The sequence below is a fragment of the Eleutherodactylus coqui genome, chromosome 13 (genome assembly GCF_035609145.1).
Source record: "Eleutherodactylus coqui strain aEleCoq1 chromosome 13, aEleCoq1.hap1, whole genome shotgun sequence".
Taxonomy (NCBI): Eukaryota; Metazoa; Chordata; class Amphibia; order Anura; family Eleutherodactylidae; genus Eleutherodactylus; species Eleutherodactylus coqui.
The window spans coordinates 34919231-34938725 of NC_089849.1; the positions used below are offsets into that span (position 1 = coordinate 34919231).

A 19495-nucleotide genomic window follows, 5' to 3' on the forward strand; every position below is an offset into this window, starting at 1 on the left:
TGAGGATGGATTATTCTGTCCTCAGCAAGTAGAGGTGTTTGGGGGAAGGGGCTGAAGGAAGAATCAGCTTTGCACACCCTGCTTCATTGCTAGACAAGGTGTAGCTGTTGCAGAGCAGAGGAGGAGCAGCGCAGGAGGAGGAGGTGTTCCTTAGCTGTGTGAGAAGGCTGGCTCTATCTACACTGTATACACACTGCAGTCACATGAAAGTAAGATCAGATTCCCTCTGCACAGGCTGGAGCTGTCACTAGCAGTGACTTTAGGAACTGGAGTGAGAAGAGAGAAGAGCCCTGGTGCAAAACTCCACATTCATCTATCTCCTTCACATTTTGCAAGTGACACCTTGTTGCATCTACAGGAACATCGGAACTGCTTATTTCTTCTATATTCCTCTGGAGAAGAAGATGGAGATTGGCAGCTGATTTTGCAGTTTTGCAAGTCTTGCTTTGCACAGCATTTTGCAGAATTTGAGTCATTCCTTGTGTGACATATTTAGTTTAGTTTTCTTACATTTGCATCTTGACCTATTTAGTGATTATGTGCCATAATTTAACTGCCAAAACCTTGTCTTAAGTGGGATTCACAGGTAGTTTAGATTTGCAAGGGTCTACAGGTCAAGGAATGGCTACTAAGTCATATTCTTGGTAAGCCAAATTCGCTTTTGGATGGAAAGGGGGGATATGTTTGCTTTTGGAGTACCTTCAACTCAAGCCATGTCTCAAACAGAAGTGGATTTAGCTGGATGTGGCATCTCATTTGCCTCAGTTCTTCCAGAAGATCCTGCAGAGCTGGCCACTCTTGCAGCTTTGAGGAGAAGACGACTTTCAGGCAAGGAGCCTAGAAGGAACTCTTACCAATTTAACAGGAGAAGTTCTGCTCAGTTAGAACTATTGGGTTATGACCCACCAGGAACTTCTTTCTCCTCATGGTCACCTGAGGAACCATCATCTTTGGATGGGAAAGTGGTCGCTGTTCTAGAGGGCTCTACTGGTTCTACCAATATTCCATTACTAAACACCCAGGCAGATGTTCTGCCATCTCCAGGGGCCTTGGCCAGCATTGCGGACATCAGCTCTGAATCTGAGGATGAGGCCAACAGAACTGAACGACCTTCGATCCCTGCTCCCAAACCAGTAGTGACAGAAAACAGAAGAGAGCAAGAAGAGATTGATGAAAATGAGACCAAAGCTGTGGCCACCTCACCAGATGGGAGATACTTGAAATTTAACATTGAGATTGGAAGAGGGTCTTTTAAAACAGTTTACAAGGGTCTAGATACAGAAACCACAGTGGAAGTGGCGTGGTGTGAACTTCAGGTAAGACAATCACCTTTTTTTTTACCTGTATCTGTATTTTAAAGTTGGTTTTGTACTGTGCCACCCGTTTAATTAACCGGTTTTGCCCCAGGCTTCTAAGAATATACCTTTTTAGGGCACATTCACATGTGCAGTTTTTGGCTTCAAAAACTGCATAAAAAACCCTAACAAAACCTGCATGTGTGAATGCATTCTTAGTTAGCAAAAGTCATATAAAAGTATAACTGTAATGTAGTCTAACTTCTTTGTTACCCCTAAACTGTTCTGTACTTGACATGTTCCTGGATTGTAATTGCAACCCTTCCTGTCACATTTGCTGGAGTCCAGAAGAACAGGTTTACAATGTATCGAATGTACTGCAGTAGGACAGAACTGCAACAAAGTAACATAACAAGGTGTCAGATGTTTGCTACACTTCATTTATGATCTCACCAAAAGTTGCTTATTGTTATATATCCTCCTCCCAGCAGAGGTGGGAATGCGTTTCTCTCCCATCTGCTCTACTGGCTAATAGATAGGCCCCCCGCCGGAGCATTAGCACATGTATCCAATTAACAAGTCTCATACCGTACAATAAAAGTGCAATTTTAAACCAGATGTTGGATTTGTAAACTTCTCCAGTGATTATTGAAGGCAGATTTCCAGCCTGTCATCCATGACCCACCGTTCCAAGAGGTACTCAAGATATGCATCGGCACATGAGTACATGTTGTACTCTTAACTTTCTAATATAGTCTGCATTAAAATTCCGTCACGATGTTTTGCTTGGACTAAGGGCAGCGCACACGAGCGTAATGTCATCACGTATTGCGCGCACATAATACGTGGTGAATGGAGTCCATGAAAGTACATTGACCCACTCGCACTATGTGTATGATACGTGCGTAAAAAATAACACAGCGTGTTCTATTATCCACGTATTACGCACGGTAGAGCCCTATTGTTCTCTGTGGGCACATAAATGCTGTACATATGTAATTACATTGCGTATGTGCGTAATTTTTAACGCAATGTCACTAAGTGACAAAGCGGTAATAAAAAAATTAAACTGCGCATGACAGCGTGCATGAAATATGCAGTTATGCACAATGCAAAATCCCTGCCCCACACAGGGATCTGCCTGCTCTCCGCCAGCCCACAGTGGTAAAACGCTGCGTTATACATACGCGAGCCGGCCCTAAGAGGAGGGAAGCGGTATGCACTGATGTGCAGACAACCGAAGAGATCTATAGTGTATGTCCTTATAGCAAGGTGCAGACTAAGGACTTATTCCGCCGTGTGTATATCGGCTGGGTTTTTACGCCCAGCCGATATACGCTGTCTCTCGCTGCAGGGAAAGGAGGCGGGCTGGGCCGGGAGCAGTGCACTAAGCCCCGCCCCCCTCTCTCCGGCCCTCACCACCATTTGCAATGGGAGTGGCGGGGCGGAACTTAGCTCTGCCCCTGTCCTGCCCCCAATTTTTTTTGTGTGTAGGAATATCGCGCGAGAAACACACTTGTGAGAACGAAACCATTGAAATCAATCATTTCGCTTTGTCACGTTTTGCGGGTGTGATTCTCATGCCCGCAAAAAGTTTCTCCAACACACTTGTCTGTTTAAGCCCTTACAACCACAAAAAATCGACATTTTCTATCCATGTGCAGCTCGGTATGATCTTCGTGTTCCTTTTTTTTTTTTCTCTGTCTGCCACCCGTTTTTCACTCCTGAAAAAAAAAATTAAAACAAACCAAATTTTTTTTTTTGCATCTTTTTAAAAAAAGGACAGCCACATACTGCACACGGATGCCATCCATGTGCTGCAGTTGTTTGTACCTCCATTGACTTGAATGAGCTAGTCTCATCCGTAAATCCCATGAGAATGGTGCATGCGATGAGTTTTTTCACGCAGTCCATGTCTGCATGAAAAAACTAGGTGGTGTATGTTACACCATAAAATAAAATGGGACCGTGTGCTGTATGTGTTTTTAACAAATGACACATGGGAAAAAAAAAACGCTAGTCTGCTGGAGTCCCATAAGAATGCTTTCACATAGGGCAGAATCATTCTACACCCAAATCCACAGCTTATTCCACCGCTGCAAATTCCGCATTTGCTTCCAAAGTATTAATTCAGATGAATGATTTTTTTGGTGCGCAAAAGTGTCCAACCGAAAAAAATGGCACATAAGTGACTGAATTCAGCAACCGAAATTTCATGCTGCGAAAAAAGTATAGGTCTTGCCCTATCTTTGGACCTAAAAACGCTGGCGGCTCCATAGACTCCTATGGGAGCCGACAGAAAAAGGAAGAAGGAGGGAGTTTGGCAGCGGCTAGCTCGGTACACCTGCACACACAAGGACCATCGGGATAGGCTCATACACTGGTGCTCCTGTGACTGAACCTCTTTTGCACAGTTTGTATTTTGATTAAGGTTGCAATGCAAGGTTTTTTTTCAGCCAAAACTGGGAAATGATCCAAAAAGAAGATAAGCATAAAGCTTTCATTTCTATTTATCCTCCCTTTTGGCTCTGCTCCTGTTTATGGCTAATAAAAATGCTTTAAGAAACGGTACCAAGTGTGAACTAGTGTTTACTGCTCATTACTAATGGCGTATAATGGATTTTGATACATTGTATTAGATAAAAGTAGTATATAGGCTGAAGGTACCTGAATGAATGAATATAATATGTAATAGAACATGTAAAAGCATACAATAAGTACAAATGGGATTCAGTAGTGTGCATCTACCTATAGCCCCAGTCTGTTTGCTCCTTTGTCTGCTGGGTTTAGTGGCTCGGAGACTGTGAAGCCTGTTTCGTATTGGTAATGAACGGGGATCAATGCCGGGAATATCTCTCAGTGGTGCCAGGATGATATGAATAATTCAGTTTGCAGGATTTGTATCTACGCTCAGCCTATAACTGCTGTGAGACAAAGTGAATGATCTCATGTGTGCGATGATACATTGTAAAAAAAGGAGGCTATAATAGTGACATTTTCTGCTATACTGGAAATGATTCCAGTCATTAACAATCATTCTAATTAACATGTAATGAACCAGTTCTTGTAACACAACTTCATTGCTGCATATAGATGCCAATCCTATATTTATTTACACAGCATTTAATATTATTACTTCCGAATTTCACTCTTATTACTCTTTATAAAACCTACATTTTTTTGAGCTCGTAAAGTTACTTTGGGGAGATATCAGGTTTAGGCTTCATATCAACTTCTCCTGTGCAATGGTACATGGCCTGTGCTGTTAAATGGATTGTTCAGATGTAAAGTATTTATGACCTATCTTTAGGATTGGTCATCATCAATAATAGATTGGTAGAGGTCCATTAGAATGGAGCCCTGCTAGCTGGGTTGGTGAATTTGTGCGCTGAGTTGATTTCTGAAGGAAGCAAACAGCTCTATTCCCACTGTAGTGGCCAGGCTTGGTATTGCAGGCCAAGTTTCTATTCATTTAAGTTGGAACTTGACCTGCAATTCCAAGCATGACCACTGCAGTGGGAATAGAGCTGTTTGCTTCCTTTAGAAATCAGCTCAATGCATGATTGCATCTGCCCAGCAAACAGCTGATGAGCAGGTTTCCCAGGTTATGGACCCCTATTGATTTACTATTGATGGTCTATACTAAGAATAGGCCATCAGTAGTTTACAACTGGGCAACCTCTTTAAGCAACTTTATGCATCGTGTGCAACTAAATCACTTTGAAGAAAGTAATGGGAATTGGCAATATTAGATAACGGAAATATAACATTTTCATTGACTACTTGAATCGCACAAGTCGTATATATGGTAAAGACTGTGTATGCCATGTTAGCCATGTGCCCGTAGGTGAATCTGTACATTAACATTGAAGAGCAGGCAAAAAAAGCTGCACAATAGAAACAATTCTTGAGGTTCCTGCACCCTAGTGCACAATCTGTACCAGGGCTAACTATCACTTATCCTCTTATGTGGAAAAAGAGGTTTTGAGGAACTCACTCCATGACCTTGGCATTGTTACTACCTGGTCACCCCCTAAAGTTATATCTCAGGTTCCCATTAAAGGGGTTTTCTGGGCAAATATTATTGATGACCTATAGTCAAGATGGATCATCAATAATTTATCGCTTGGAATCCCCAGCTATCAGCTGGTCACCCAGCCCGCTGTCTGTGTGTTGGTAATAGTTGTCCACATTGGTGGTCAGAACAGGAAGTGTAATAGAAAGGCTTCACTCCGACTGATATCAATGGGATCACAGAACCGGCTCCGAAAAAAGATTTGCAAAATATCTACCCACCTTTTTTGTGTAGTATCTTTTCCATAACTAGATTGACCCGATGTATGCTACGTGAACATAAAATGTTTAGGGAAATGGTTGTAAATGTTTTAAGAACTGATTCTTTTAACTGGCAAAGACTTCAGGATAAACCACATTTTCAGCGTAGCCCTCGAACTGTTTGCTGGCCACGGCTTGGTCTTCTACATTTTGGGGACATGGCAACAGTCAAACTGGTAAGCACCCGATCTGAATGTCGCTTAGCAACGTTTGACTCTCCCTAGCGGCACTGTTGGCTAAAGCACAATAGCGCTGCTAGACTTAATATAGGAACTGTGACCTGGCCTGACAGGTCACTCAATGTATCAAACTGAAATGTTATGATTTTACGGCGGTGGTGAGGATGTCACAAATCTAATGTCACCAAAATTATCCACTAAAGGTCACGCAAAGAGGTCAAAGTGTGGTGCACAAAAATGCCTGTAGGCTTTTTTATATTAGATGTGGTAGTCCCTCCCATCGGTGCTACAAAATACCCTCTCTCATGCTTTTTGCCGTAAATGCTCCACTGGTTAATTTATGTTGCAACACTATTAAAGGAGGATAATTATTTGTGACCAGTTGGTACGGCCTTGGCATAGCTAAATGCATACTTCTCCAGTCTGTGGAGGTATATGTGTGCTCTCTGATGCAATAGGATATCACTATATTTGCAGGTGATCTCTACTAATCACTGCAAGCAAAGTGTTGTCAACGTTTCGCAAACACAAGAACGCCTCAGCTTAAGTCTAGGTGGTAACTTTTGCCTTGGTATTATATGTAGTATAGAGTTGTCAGCAAACATGTTCCAAAGAGTTCTTTGAGTATAATGTTTCCTTTGCTTCCTGTAGGGTTAAAATAAAGGGTCAAATTGTAATTAAAATTTTTGTTGAAAAAAAGGGTTTCTCCAATTTGGACAAATGTGGTATGACATTTGTGGAATGCATAATATGTCACTACTAGGATCACATTGGTGGTATTGTGGGAGCTGAGGTATCCAGATAAGTGTTGCTTGGCTTGATTGGCAAGCTGTTAAAATTGCCCTGATTTTGAGGAAAATCGAATCAGGTAAGTCTGAAAGGGCTTTTGGCTAAAATCACAGGAAAATCAAATTTTCCATAATGCTTACTGCAGAGGTCAGCGTGCAGCCAATCAGTTTCATTGGACACCTGCATCACATGACCTAGCCATATATAACATAGGTACAGCATAAAGAGCAGCCATTTTACAGTTTCGCACAGGACAGAGAAGCTGCATTATGTTTCAATGCTTATATAACATGTAGTCTGTTGTTAGGGACAGATATGCTACAGAGGATATATTGCTGCTGGTGTGAAAGCTTGTATACCTGGGCTATATTGGAGGGACCGGAGAAAGAAGCTGCATCATGTTTATACGCCTATATAACATGTAGTCTGTTGTTGTTAGGGACAGATATTCTATAGAGGATATATTGTTGCTGGGTGTGAAATCTTGTATACCGACAGACAACTTAAACAGGGTTCTATTGGAGGGAGTAGAGAAAGTTGCTGCCTCATGTTTATATGCCTAAACGAAACATGGTCTGTACATTGGGAAAGGGTATATTTCTGCTGCTGTCAAGGTGTATAACAGCAAAGCAGACAAAATACGCTTTGGCTTTGGGAATATTGCAGGGCAAATTAGTGAACTTGATTTTTCTCCAATTGACTTTAAAGGGGTTGTCCCGCGCCGAAACGGGTTTTGTTTTTTTTTCAATAGCCCCCCCGTTCGTCGCGAGACAAACCCGATGCAGGGGTTTAAAAAAAAAAAAGGATAGTACTTACCCGAATCCCCGCGCTCCGGTGACTTCTTACTTACCTTGCGAAGATGGCCGCCGGGATCTTCACCCTCGGTGGACCGCAGGTCTTCTGTGCAGTCCATTGCCGATTCCAGCCTCCTGATTGGCTGGAATCGGCACACGTGACGGGGCGGAGCTACGAGGAGCAGCTCTCTGGCACGAGCGGCCCCATTCAGAAGGGAGAAGACCGGACTGCGCAAGCGCGTCTAATCCGGCGATTAGACGCTGAAAATTAGACGGCTCCATGGAGACGAGGACGCTAGCAACGGAACAGGTAATTGAATAACTTCTGTATGGCTCATAATTAATGCACAATGTACATTACAAAGTGCATTAATATGGCCATACAGAAGTGCATAACCCCACTTTGTTTCGCGGGACAACCCCTTTAATGGAAGTTGGAATCGGCTGTTCTGATTCATGATGATTTTCGTGAAATCTGCCCAATACCGGCACAAATCTTTTACGCCACTAATTGTTTAGCACTACACATGATCCAGCTGATGCAATCATGACCAGTCGGTAGACGGAGGATCTTCCTCAACCCTCTCCATTCTAGCCTGCTCAGTACAGACCAGTCACAACATAAATACTAATTATCACACTAAGAACTGGCTTCATACTTACTTTCCTGGTACAGCCTTGTAGTTTATGTATCCATTTCTATGCTGCACAAGTGTCCTTCAGGATAAACTGCATAAGAGTTTTTGCACTGGGCACCGCCATCTCAATACTTTGCTTTCAAGCCTGCTTTTGGATGGAGCACAGCCAGCATAATCCCAGAATGCTCTGTGGGTGTGCTTCAGTAATAATGAACAGCTAGAGAATTTACTCGAGATACTCCTGGCATTGATGAAGAGCCAGAGCATGTGTTCTGCACTCTGAGCATGCTCAGAATGTAAAAATGAACATGCCTCCAATGAGCCAAAATGATCAGAACTGTCTAATAAAGTGAAACTTTTTTTTTGTTGCTCCTAGAAACCAATCACAGCACAGATTTCATTTGGTATTGTTCTCTTGAAAAATGAAAGCTGCGCTCTGGTTGGGCGGGGCAGATTCTGCATGTGGAGTCCCGCAGCAAAATCCAACTCTGTGGCTGGCCAGTGACCCCCGCGTACCTGTCTGGTGTCTTCTATTCTGTTCTGTGGATGTGCCGGCCGCCGCGCCAGCACACATGCTCAGTACAGAAAAGGGCACGCTATCGCTAGGCGATGATGCGGATCCCGCGACCTTTCCACAATGATGATTACAGAAAGGTCATGGGAAGGACGGCTTCCATTGACTTCAAAGGAAGCTGTCTGTGCGGAGACCGCACAAAATCGCAACATGCTGTGATTTCTCCCCTGCGAGCGGAAAACCGCAATTGATTTCCGCTCGTGGACATGAAATCATGTTTTGCCATTGCATGCTATGGGTGGTATTTGCTGCGGAATCCGGAGGTAAACACCCACTCCGAATTCCGCAATGCAAATCCGCCCTTGTGCAGACAACCTTACACGGCAATTTTTCTCTTGCACCGATACTGCAAGATGGAAAACTCACAGCATTTCCTGTTTCGTATGATTTTCGCACGAGAATAGTACATGCAGAAGTATGGTGTCCTGCACATCGGGCAGAATACCGATGCGGTGACCCTATTCTGTGCAATGCGAATCACACCTGAGAATTTTGGGCTTTATTCCCTATCTGCTGTGTAAATATGGCCTAACAAAGACAAATTTAGTTTTAGTCAGGTTTCATAAGAATGTGGTGTTGGGCTACTCTGTCCCGTCACTCCTTCTATACTAATGCAGCATCGGTGTTAAGCTGTTGGCGGCAAGGTGCAGTCTCTAACTGCTGACGTTACTGGTGATACCAGCAGAATGGGAAATTTCTGGTTCAAGGGAGATGTGTTGCACAAGTTCGAAGACAAAGTCTAGTCAGCAAACTCTACAGCTGGAAGGAGCCGGCATGATAACCTAATCCATCCATATTTGCTCTCCATGATGCTGACATAATATCTCCCCATGTAAAAATGTAATGCGAGCGTGTTAATTGCTAAAATAAATTGTGCTTAAACCTAATCTGTTCTAATAAGCTAAATGCTGTGTGCAAATGATGTGGCACTCATTATAAGCCCCTTCGATTCTGCCAACAAACTGGTACATTGCTGCCAGGTGTTCATCATGCTGGATCCAGAGAGTGTGACATTCATCCACTGCATGCAGTAAAGATTGGGTTTAGTGGAGTTAAAAAACATATTAGAAAATATTTATGGAGGAGTGCGCCAATATGCAATGACCGTATACAGTCTGCCATGTTCCTTTAGACACCACACATCAATTGAGGAGTAAAGGGCACCTACTGAACCACCCCAGGTAGGACCTGGCATAGTTCTCTGCCACTGAAAATGATTGTAATTAAATCATTTATATTAAAAGTCTCTCTATGAATGGCTACTATTGCCATTTTTAGAGGGAAGCGATCAGGCGTTGCAGGACGGGCTCTGTTACATGCTATATATAGGGCTGTCAGTGCTGCCATGTGTGACATATATACCATGCACGCCTCAGGCACGTGCCCTGGCATGTAATTAGTAGACGTCTAAAACCCCCCAAGGTCTTGATTTTGTGTAGTTGTGACCGGAGCAGGGCTTAGAGCCCGAGGAGACTTGAGCACAAGAAGTTAAACACTAGCCATTTAAATCTTAACAGGCTGTCGTGCTTTGAGGGTGCCATGTGTTCGTTCCAAGAGGAAAAAAAGCCGAGCTCTAGATGTCACTGACCACTTCTCTTAATCACTGCATATTGTGCCTCTAGACATCTGTCTGATTTCGAAAGCCCAGGCATCAGGTGCTGTTTATAGTCTTCATTTATCAGACAATTTGATCCCAGCTGGAACGTGGTGAGAAGAAGATGCAGATGTCTGGAGGACAAATTTTGGGGGTTGTTGATTATGACTAACGTTAAGACTTCAAATGCCCTTCAAGATGTGGTTTGTGTAACACAGGAGGTGAAGAAGATAAGATCATCATGCATACTGTATTTAAGGTCATTTTCACATGGCCGTAACACAGATGCATTTTGGTATCCATGTTACCAAGATCCCCCGCAGTTCTACCGACTCAATATTAGGTTATGGTAGAACGTGACTTTATTATGGTTGCGTAAAATCACCTCTGGTTTAGATTTGATCGGATGTATGGTTTGACATCTGTACCCATACTCCCATGTATGTGACCTGCTCACAAACCAACCACAGGCAGGCCTGGTTTGTGTCATCTGTTCAACTATTTTCATCCAAAATATAGTCCTAATTCTCTTGTCATCCTTTGCTTTTCCTTCTTTCTCAATGCAAAACATTTCTACTCTGCCCTTCTCCAGCTTCCTCCATCATACACCTGGATCTTGCCACCAATGTGGCTTTTTTATATTTCTAAAATTGACTCCTCTCTCAAACTCCATTCTCAGTATCTTTCCATCTACCTCCCAAATCTTTATTCCTACTATTTTCATTCAAAACCTATTTCGTTGACTTTTATCTGTTTGTTTGGTGTTACTCAACCCTTCCTTCTATATAACCTTCTTCTTCTGAGAATATATTTGTCAGTAACCAGGCTTTGTGTGCCTTTTATTTAGTGGGCAAAGCACTTATGAAATCAACATTTCCAATCTCATCTCCTTAATTGAAACACATTCTGCCAAATATCCTTAAAAAAGTAATTAACATAGAGGATCACTTACTTTTTTCCCTGTACTAGGAGGTAGCTTTGCTGCCATTGATTTAAATGGGATTAAAGCTGCCACTAAGACTTCCTCTTCTGATCCTGATGCTTTTACAGTGGGCTGGACGATCAACTGATCATGGGTGATCCCAAGCAGGAGATCTTTGGAGATTAACTATTGATGACCTATCCTGAGGAAAACCCCTTTAATCATCCTCAAAATGCCAAACAAGGGGAGAGGGATAGAAAATTAAGCCCTTCTTAGTTCTGTAGAGTTACTGGGTGCATCATATAAAACCTTTCAACTACGGTAATTAGTAATGCTGAAAAGGATCCACTCCATAATTCCTCAGAAAGCGGAGTCACAGACGGTAGGACATGAGCTTTTTCAGAGGTCTTGACTGTCTGAAAGAGGGATTATGTAAATTCTTAGAAACAAGACACATTTTTTTGTCCCCCCCCCCCCCCCCTGTTTGTCACCTCGGGGTGGAGGGGGGGGTTAGTGGATGTACTTCTACACACTGTTAGGCAATCATACTAATTAATTTTTGATAGATCTGTCATAGTGACAGGTTCTTGTTGACATGGTCCCTACTTGTCCCTATTGTTCTGTTTGGATTCTGTTATGAGACACAGTATTTTCTCACATGGACATTTAAACTTTAAATAGGAGCCCCACCCCCACCCTCCCCTTCCTGAATTGTGTAGATTCCTATCAAGTACTTTGTATTGAAAACTCTCCAGAGGGATCATCATCGCAATGTCTGATATTTAAAAGTGATTTGCTGGGAACACTTTGTTGCATTTATACATTTCCAGAATATTACGAGGAGCCATGACAGCTGGCCACATTAGAATGATATGGGATTCAAAGCGGCGGAACATATCTAATCCTTCGTAGAATCAAGAGTTGCATCTAGCATGAAGCAAACTAACACAACTTTCTCTGGCAGTAAAGAACAGTAAAATGACGGGAACAGTAGCCTTGTGGTAGACTGTCACGTGGAGTGGGACATCTGTTGACGTAGCCTCGTATTGCATCAGTGTACATATAGCTGTGACATAATGTAATAGGTTAGTATGAGATGGAACGCCACCATGTACCACCCTCCACATCAGCTAGGGAGACGCCAATGTATCAGGCAATTCAATGCAACTTGACTTTAATGACCTTCTTGCCAGCACAAGTAGCATTTAGCTCTGACTTTTATGGCGCGGATTCCAGTGTGGATTGTGTGCTCCATGCCATAGGAACTGCAGCACAGATTTTTAACCCTTTCCAATCCAATTTGTTTCCAGGTTTTCCTAGGGGGCTTACTCTTTTTCTGCCGTTATACTACGGCGCTATCTGCTGGCTAAAGCCAGTACTGCATGAGGTGACACGTTGGATAGGCTCCAACAGCAGAGAGACTGGCAATATACAGTAAGAGAACCCCGATGGACGTCTTCCAACATCGGAGCTGTACAGTCTCAAATCATAAGGTCTTCAGGGGTCAGACAGTGGATTTTTGCGTAAAACCCATATTGGACAGGTATATGTGGATCTGTCCCCATTAACTGGAGCAAAATCCATATGTGGACATACATGGAAATCAATAGCAGAACTCAACCTCGGACTTCTGCAACGGATTAAGGGTTCCTTCACGGATTAAGGTTATCTCGGTCTGTGAATATGCGTGTTTCGATCCTTTTGCGGGTATTTTGAGGTGAAGAGTTGCAAGATAATTCTATAAAAAAGCTTGGTAAATAATGTAATATATTTAAGCACATGATCTCTTACATCTGCAGTATATGCGTTTGCAGCAGTTAATGTAACTCAGGCGACTGATTTCATGGCACTAATCACTGATTACAACCGCTAATTGTGATCATAGGGCTGCTAAACTTGTTTTGGAACTAGCTTGGGTAAATACAAATCTACGGGCTTTGGAAACTAATGCAGGACATTGACTACCCCCCTCCCAAATCCTAGTGTCATGCTGCAGCTCTCCGCAGGGCGAACATCTCCACGTAACTAAACACAAACACAGATATAAATAGCCGACATACTGGCACTCTGGATAAGCCTCCGACATGATCTGATTGCTCAAAATCTCTATTGACAAAGGCAATTTATCCTAATAATGCAAGACTCTGGACGAACAGAGTAGGAAGCATCTGTCATTATACGGCCATGTGGCCTTACCTAAGACTGTGCTTGATGAATCCCGACATGTGCTGTATGCAATACAAATAGACAACCACCCACTAATTACTGTTAGTCTTGCCCTATACATAAATTCTATCTTCTACACTACAAAATACATCTAAGGCTACTTTCACAGCTGCTTTAGGGTCACTTCAGGATTTCTGTCTCTGCTCTGTTTTTGGAGGAGAGAAACTGAAATAAAAGTGCAAAAAACAATAATGCTTGAAAACATACCGATATCCCTCACACCTATACAGCGCAATAACCATTATCATACTTCATCAACTTGGCGTTACTGTTATACAGGAACTTTCCCAGATACGTATACAACTGTATGAAGAAAACATTGGTCTCTGTAATACTACCTAGTAATTATTAGGAAATTATAGTAGCAGTGTTTCTGGTGGCTCAATGTGCCACACAGCTTTGCTACATGCTACAGCCATCCTGATTCCAAGACATCACATACACAGCTCTGCTACATCCATCCTGATCTCCAGGCATCATACATACAGCTTTGCTACATGCTACAGCAATCCTGATCCCCAGACATCACATACACAGCTCTGCTACATGCTACATCCATCCTAAACAGCTCTGCTACATCCATCCTGATCCCCAGGCATCATACATACAGCTCTGCTACATGCCACATTCATCCTGATCCCCAGGCATCACACACACAGCTCTGCTACATCCATCCTGATCCCCAGGCATCACATCACACAGGTCATCAACATTAGATAGCTGAGGGTCCATCTCTTGGGATCACCATTGATCAGTTGATTGAAGAGGCTTGTGACATCTTGATCATTGGTTTCATGGCCCAAGAGCAGCTCAGCCCCATCCAGGCTATGAAACATACGGCACTGTGCCTCGTATGGAGTGAAGCCGCAGCCAGTGGGGCAAACAGTTCATCAGTGGGGATATCAAGTGGCGGACTCCCACTGATCTGATATTTATTACCTATTGTGAAGATAGGTCATCAATATCTTAGTCTCAAAAAAAACCTTTAACGTGTTTAGAATTTAGAATGGTATTGTAATGACCTCTTTGGCCACTGTTGTCCGGACCTGGAGTAAATTGGTACGGGTTCCCCAAGAAAATTATTTTTTTCCTCCCAGGTTGCCCCAGTGTTTAAAAGGTTGCAGACCATTGCAATCGCTGCTTATGCTACAATATTTCCTAATGTATTCGAAGATGATGCTTCACTATAATGAAAGTCCTTTCTAATGTTACATTGCTATTCTATAATGTCACTAATAATGGATCTGATACACTTGTTGTTTTGACTATGGTTTGTTTCACCAGTCATTCTAGTAATACCCTAAGTGTGTGGTCCTTGTGACTTGCTTTCTTGTTCCAATGGATTTTCTGACCTTGTGTAATTTGGCTGACTTTCCTTCATGTAGCTTGCAAAGTGCCTGAGGCGTCTCGGCCAGTGGTATGCCGCTGATCTATCAGCCTTGTGGAATGTGCCTGGATCCTTAAAAGAACCTCTAATACTCATAGCTCTTGTTATGGTGACCTAAAGTTACTGACCTTGTGCTCCTTTATGATACTCTTTCTGGACTATTGATGTGCTATTGCTAGATGATTTAAAAGGGATTTATTTTGTTATTTGCACAAATATAAAGAAACTAGCTGTAGGATCTATCTTATTTGTGCTACACAGACCCCATCCTGAACAAATGTTCCAACCGCAGTGGTCCAGCTCTCGGGGTAAAAGCAGGAGGTCACAAATAGACTGAGGCTTGGGCGGAATCTTTTGGTATGTGAAGATTCAAAGAAGAGTAAAAAATGATAGAACTGATTTCATAAAACGATACTTTATTCCAAACCAGCAGGTTACGTGTTTCGAGGTATGCAGACCTCTTCATCAGACAGCTGGATTAATGTGTATTAGTATGAAAATTCACCTTACCTGCTGCTTTTGGAATAAAGTTTCATTTTATTAAATCAATTCGTAGCTTTTACTCAGAGCTGGAATAGACCTCCAGGATCATTGGGGCCAACCCCCCTGCTCAGTGCAGGATCACTAAATCATCCCAGACAGATGTCTGTCCAGCCTCATCTTTGAGTCATCACCTACTAACAGGTTGCGCCTAAGCCTCAGTATATTTTTGACACCCTTTTAAACACCGTCGCATATCTTTGGTCAACTAGGCCAGAAGCATCTATCACTTGCTGTTCTTGAAACAGTAGATTCCTCCACCTCGAGTTCCACCCTTAGTGGTGTTCTACCTTTTTTCCTCCCCTCTGCTCCAGGGTAAAATAAGTTGTATCTAAACTTTATTGTTTCACCATTCAAATCCAAAAAACATCCAGCAGAAGCTGTGGGATTGCATCAGGGGCTCATTCACAGCGGCTGAATGGATGATGGAACCCACGAATAGAAAAGAATGGAACCATTACTGAAACGGACACCACTTTGGTGTCTGACATGACTTCCCTTTGTTTCCCTTATGTTCGAAGTATAAAAAAATGTAGTCGACTACACTATTCTATACTCCAAATATAACGGAAACGAAGGGAAGCCTTGTAAAATGGACACCAAAGTGGAGTTTGTTTCACTAATGACAGTGAAATGGTTCCATTCAAGGGTTTTGTCACAGTGTTTTCGCCATCGGTGGTGGAAACCCCAGATGAAATTCCACAGTGTAGTGAAAAGCAGTATAGGAACATAATTTTTGCCTTGATTTTCATATTTTTGTGTTATGAAAATTATGTAAAAAAACATCCCCTAATGGAGAATATAGCAATGATCATCGGTAGACAATGCTTCATCTAATAGACAATACTTCATTGTATGTACCCTCCTACACTGGCTCTTTAAGCCTACATAGTGTTTCTACAAATCCACCCATGTTTACTGTCATATGTAGTCATTGTCTCACAACGCCATATGGCATTTCCCAGGCGTAATTGCCGTGATCACACGCAGGTCTAGCTATTATGTAGTTAGGGCTAGAGGATAGTCATGGATACAAAGTACTTCAGCTGCTCTTTATCCAAAGGCTATATGCCTTCTGCCTTCCTAAAACAATTTGGTCGAGGTGGAATGGGAGTTTAAAAAAAAACATGCAAATTTGAAATCTCTTCTTAATTTTCCATTGAAGAAATATATTAATAAGGCTACATGTCCACTGGTGGGTCAGATTCCACCCACGGGAGCCTTCAACGGTACTCAACCCTGCCTGCAGCCGAGGACATTTTTTTACCTGTTGGATGGAATAATGCAATCCACAGTGCTACCTATTGGAATGGTAGCTACACTGTGAGTCAATTTCTGACCTTTTAACAGGTTTTGCAACATAACTTGGGATATCCATATACAGGCAGCTGTTTCAGGGTTCTTGCCCTTCATCAGTCCTAGTAGGGTTCTTGTTGTTTGAAAATATTCCCCCCCGCATTCGAACACACATTGATGGTTTCTCACCTAAGCAACCTAAACTCTACTGCACACCAATAGGGGGCAATAACCCAGAAACAGATGTCTATATATGGATATTCTGGTTTGGCTTACATCCCCAGTCATGTTGCAAGGACTGTTAAAAGGACCTATATTGACTCCTAGGGTAGCGCTACCATTCCAATAGGTGGTAGTGTGAAAGATTTATCATTTGCAAGAGTTATGCAGCATACAGAAGAAATAAAAGCACTACATAAATGTGAATCCTGTGTGCCTGATAATATGGGACTGTAAGGAATTCTCGTTCCTTTGGATTGATCTATCCAACACACAGTAGCCTGCTGTCATTAAACTACTGTAGCCATAGTCTGGTTTGCCATTCCATTCAAAGTGTGGCTCCATATTACAGAGGCCCATAGCCCAGACGAAGGCAGCACATTGATTATTGTGTCTAACCATAGAGAAAAGAGAGGCTGCTCTCTCACAGCTAGAAAGCGGCAGGAGCACAATCCTTGTTTCATGCGAATGCACTGTGGCATCTGAAAAATTTTCCGAAACAAGAATAGATTTTGGAAGTACTGAATATTTTTCATTTTTTCGCTATTATTGGTTCAGTGCCATTTTTGGCAGAAAGTTTACAGAAATAACACAAACTGCAATTATTACTTTGTCAGTGAGCCTTAAATCTGCATGTGTCTATGACTATCCATCTTCCAGCTCATGCTGAACATGATCGGTAATCTAATAGTTAAAGGAACCTTCTAGTTTTGGGAGAAAAGTCTGCCTCAGGACCAGTTGGGGAGGGGGGTATATTACCTGCAGTCATTCTTTCCTGCTGGACCTCCAATCTATCGGTTCTGAGACTAGTTTTTGGCTTTTCAAGATGGCCAACTCAATCTTTAGACTACCTAATCCCCATAGTGTATTGGTAGTGTTACACTACTAATGCACTATACTTGCTCTCTGATTGGCCAATTAGAGAGCAGTGCAGAGTGCGCATTAGGTAGTTGGATAATTGCAGCATCCATCATGGACAACCAAATACAGGACTTGGAATCGATGGGTTGGAGGGACGGCAGAGAAGAACAACTGTAGGTAATATACCCCCAACCCCCTCCGATCCTAGGACAGAATTTGATCCCGAGACCAGAGGGCTGCTTTAAGGGTAAGATTTTAAGACTCCTCCTAGTCAGTTCCCAAGTAAAATCTCAGTTTTACATGTTCTATGTAGGCATACAGACTTGTACAATTAAGTATTGATACTTGTTAATGACTGTCAGAAACTTCTACCAATTGATCTGATCATTCAAAAGCCCGGTTATCAGCAGGAATATAATGAAATCTATAAATTGATTTTTCAGACCAAAAACATCATTTTTGGTAAATGAGGTGAATTGCAATTTTACCGTTTATCACATTGGCTATCCTATCGACACAAGTTTGTTGTAACGACGATGACCATTAAGTGGGAGTCCTAGAATCACTTAGCTGGAGCTGAGAGCATCTCTAATCTCCCTATACACATTAGGGAAAAGTCATCTGAACCCGCTGATTTTGGTGGCACTGGGCACCTATCGTATTTGTATGGGAACCTCCTATAGATGTTGGGGTAAAGACGGATTGGTCATGTCGAATTTCAACGCTTGATTCTTTTGTTCTTCCTGGAGGTGAACCACTTCTACAGATGTTCAGCAGTGGCCTACTCCTCATAGACAGTATATGAACCCTCACCTGAACTGAGCTTTCATGTACAGGGGGGTTGGGAGAAATAGCTGTTAGCTGAATGAATGTTCATCTGACAGCCAGTGGTGTAACTATAGGGGTTGCGGTTGCACCCGGGCCCCCCGGAGCTTTAGGGGGCCCATACAGCCTCTCTTCTCCATATAGGGAGCCCATTACTATGAGTAAAGCATTATATTTGGGGGCCCTGTTACAGGTTTGGCATCGGAGCCCAGAAGCTTCAAGGTACGTCGACAGTTACTTCAAGTTACTGCTTTTTGAAGGTGTATGAGTCCCTTTTAAGCCACCTTCACATGTGGCGTATTTTCTGCGGGCTTTCCCTATAACAGGGCCCCCAAATATAATGCTTTATTCATAGTAATGGCCTCCCTAAATGGTGTGGATTTGGCCACTTTTTTTAATTAAGGATGTGCTGTGGGATTTAACCCTTGTATTTCCAGGGTTGAATTCCGCAGCACAAATCCATAGCATAAATAGACATACTGTGGATATGCAATCTGCAAGATCTTACAAAAACACTGCGGATTCATTGCACCGTGTGAAGGAGATTTATTAAACCCCCTCCACGTGGCTTGTACTCTAAACGTTGCAGAATTTCAGCAGTGATTCCTCCAGCGGTAATTCCGCAGTATTTCCGGCCCGTGTAAAGGCAGCCCTTAATCTTAAAGATCTGGCAGGCCCATTGATTTCAGTGAGGACCATGTAACGGTGATGCTATAGGGACGCTGAAAACTTACTGTCTGATTCCTCAGCAGATTACCGCTGATCACTGGAGATCCCAGCAGCGGGACACTCTCTGATCAGCTTATCAAGAGACTATTTTAACAAAAGGGATTCTTTAAAGTAGATAAACCCTTTAAGTCCTTAGAAATATGTGGCTATAGTGTAGCATGCAGTGTGTACAACACATGGAAGACCTTTCCCGCCCAATTTGTAGGTAATCTTGGTTTTCTTTACTTGGCGTTTACATAATTTGAGATGTTTTATGACTTTTTTTTAACGCTTTCATATCAAACCATCTGTT

General features: G+C 42.5%; 1 protein-coding gene across 1 annotated transcript in view; it reads left to right on the forward strand.

Moving 5' to 3' along the window:
- Positions 1–201: 201 nt before the first annotated feature.
- Positions 202–19495, forward strand: part of WNK4 (WNK lysine deficient protein kinase 4) — a 154876-nt gene continuing 135582 nt past the window's right edge. Inside the window, exon 1 of the mRNA XM_066586966.1 lies at positions 202–1316. Within this exon, the coding sequence (XP_066443063.1) occupies positions 666–1316 (651 nt within the window). The 5' untranslated portion in view covers positions 202–665. The remainder of the gene's footprint in view (positions 1317–19495) is intronic.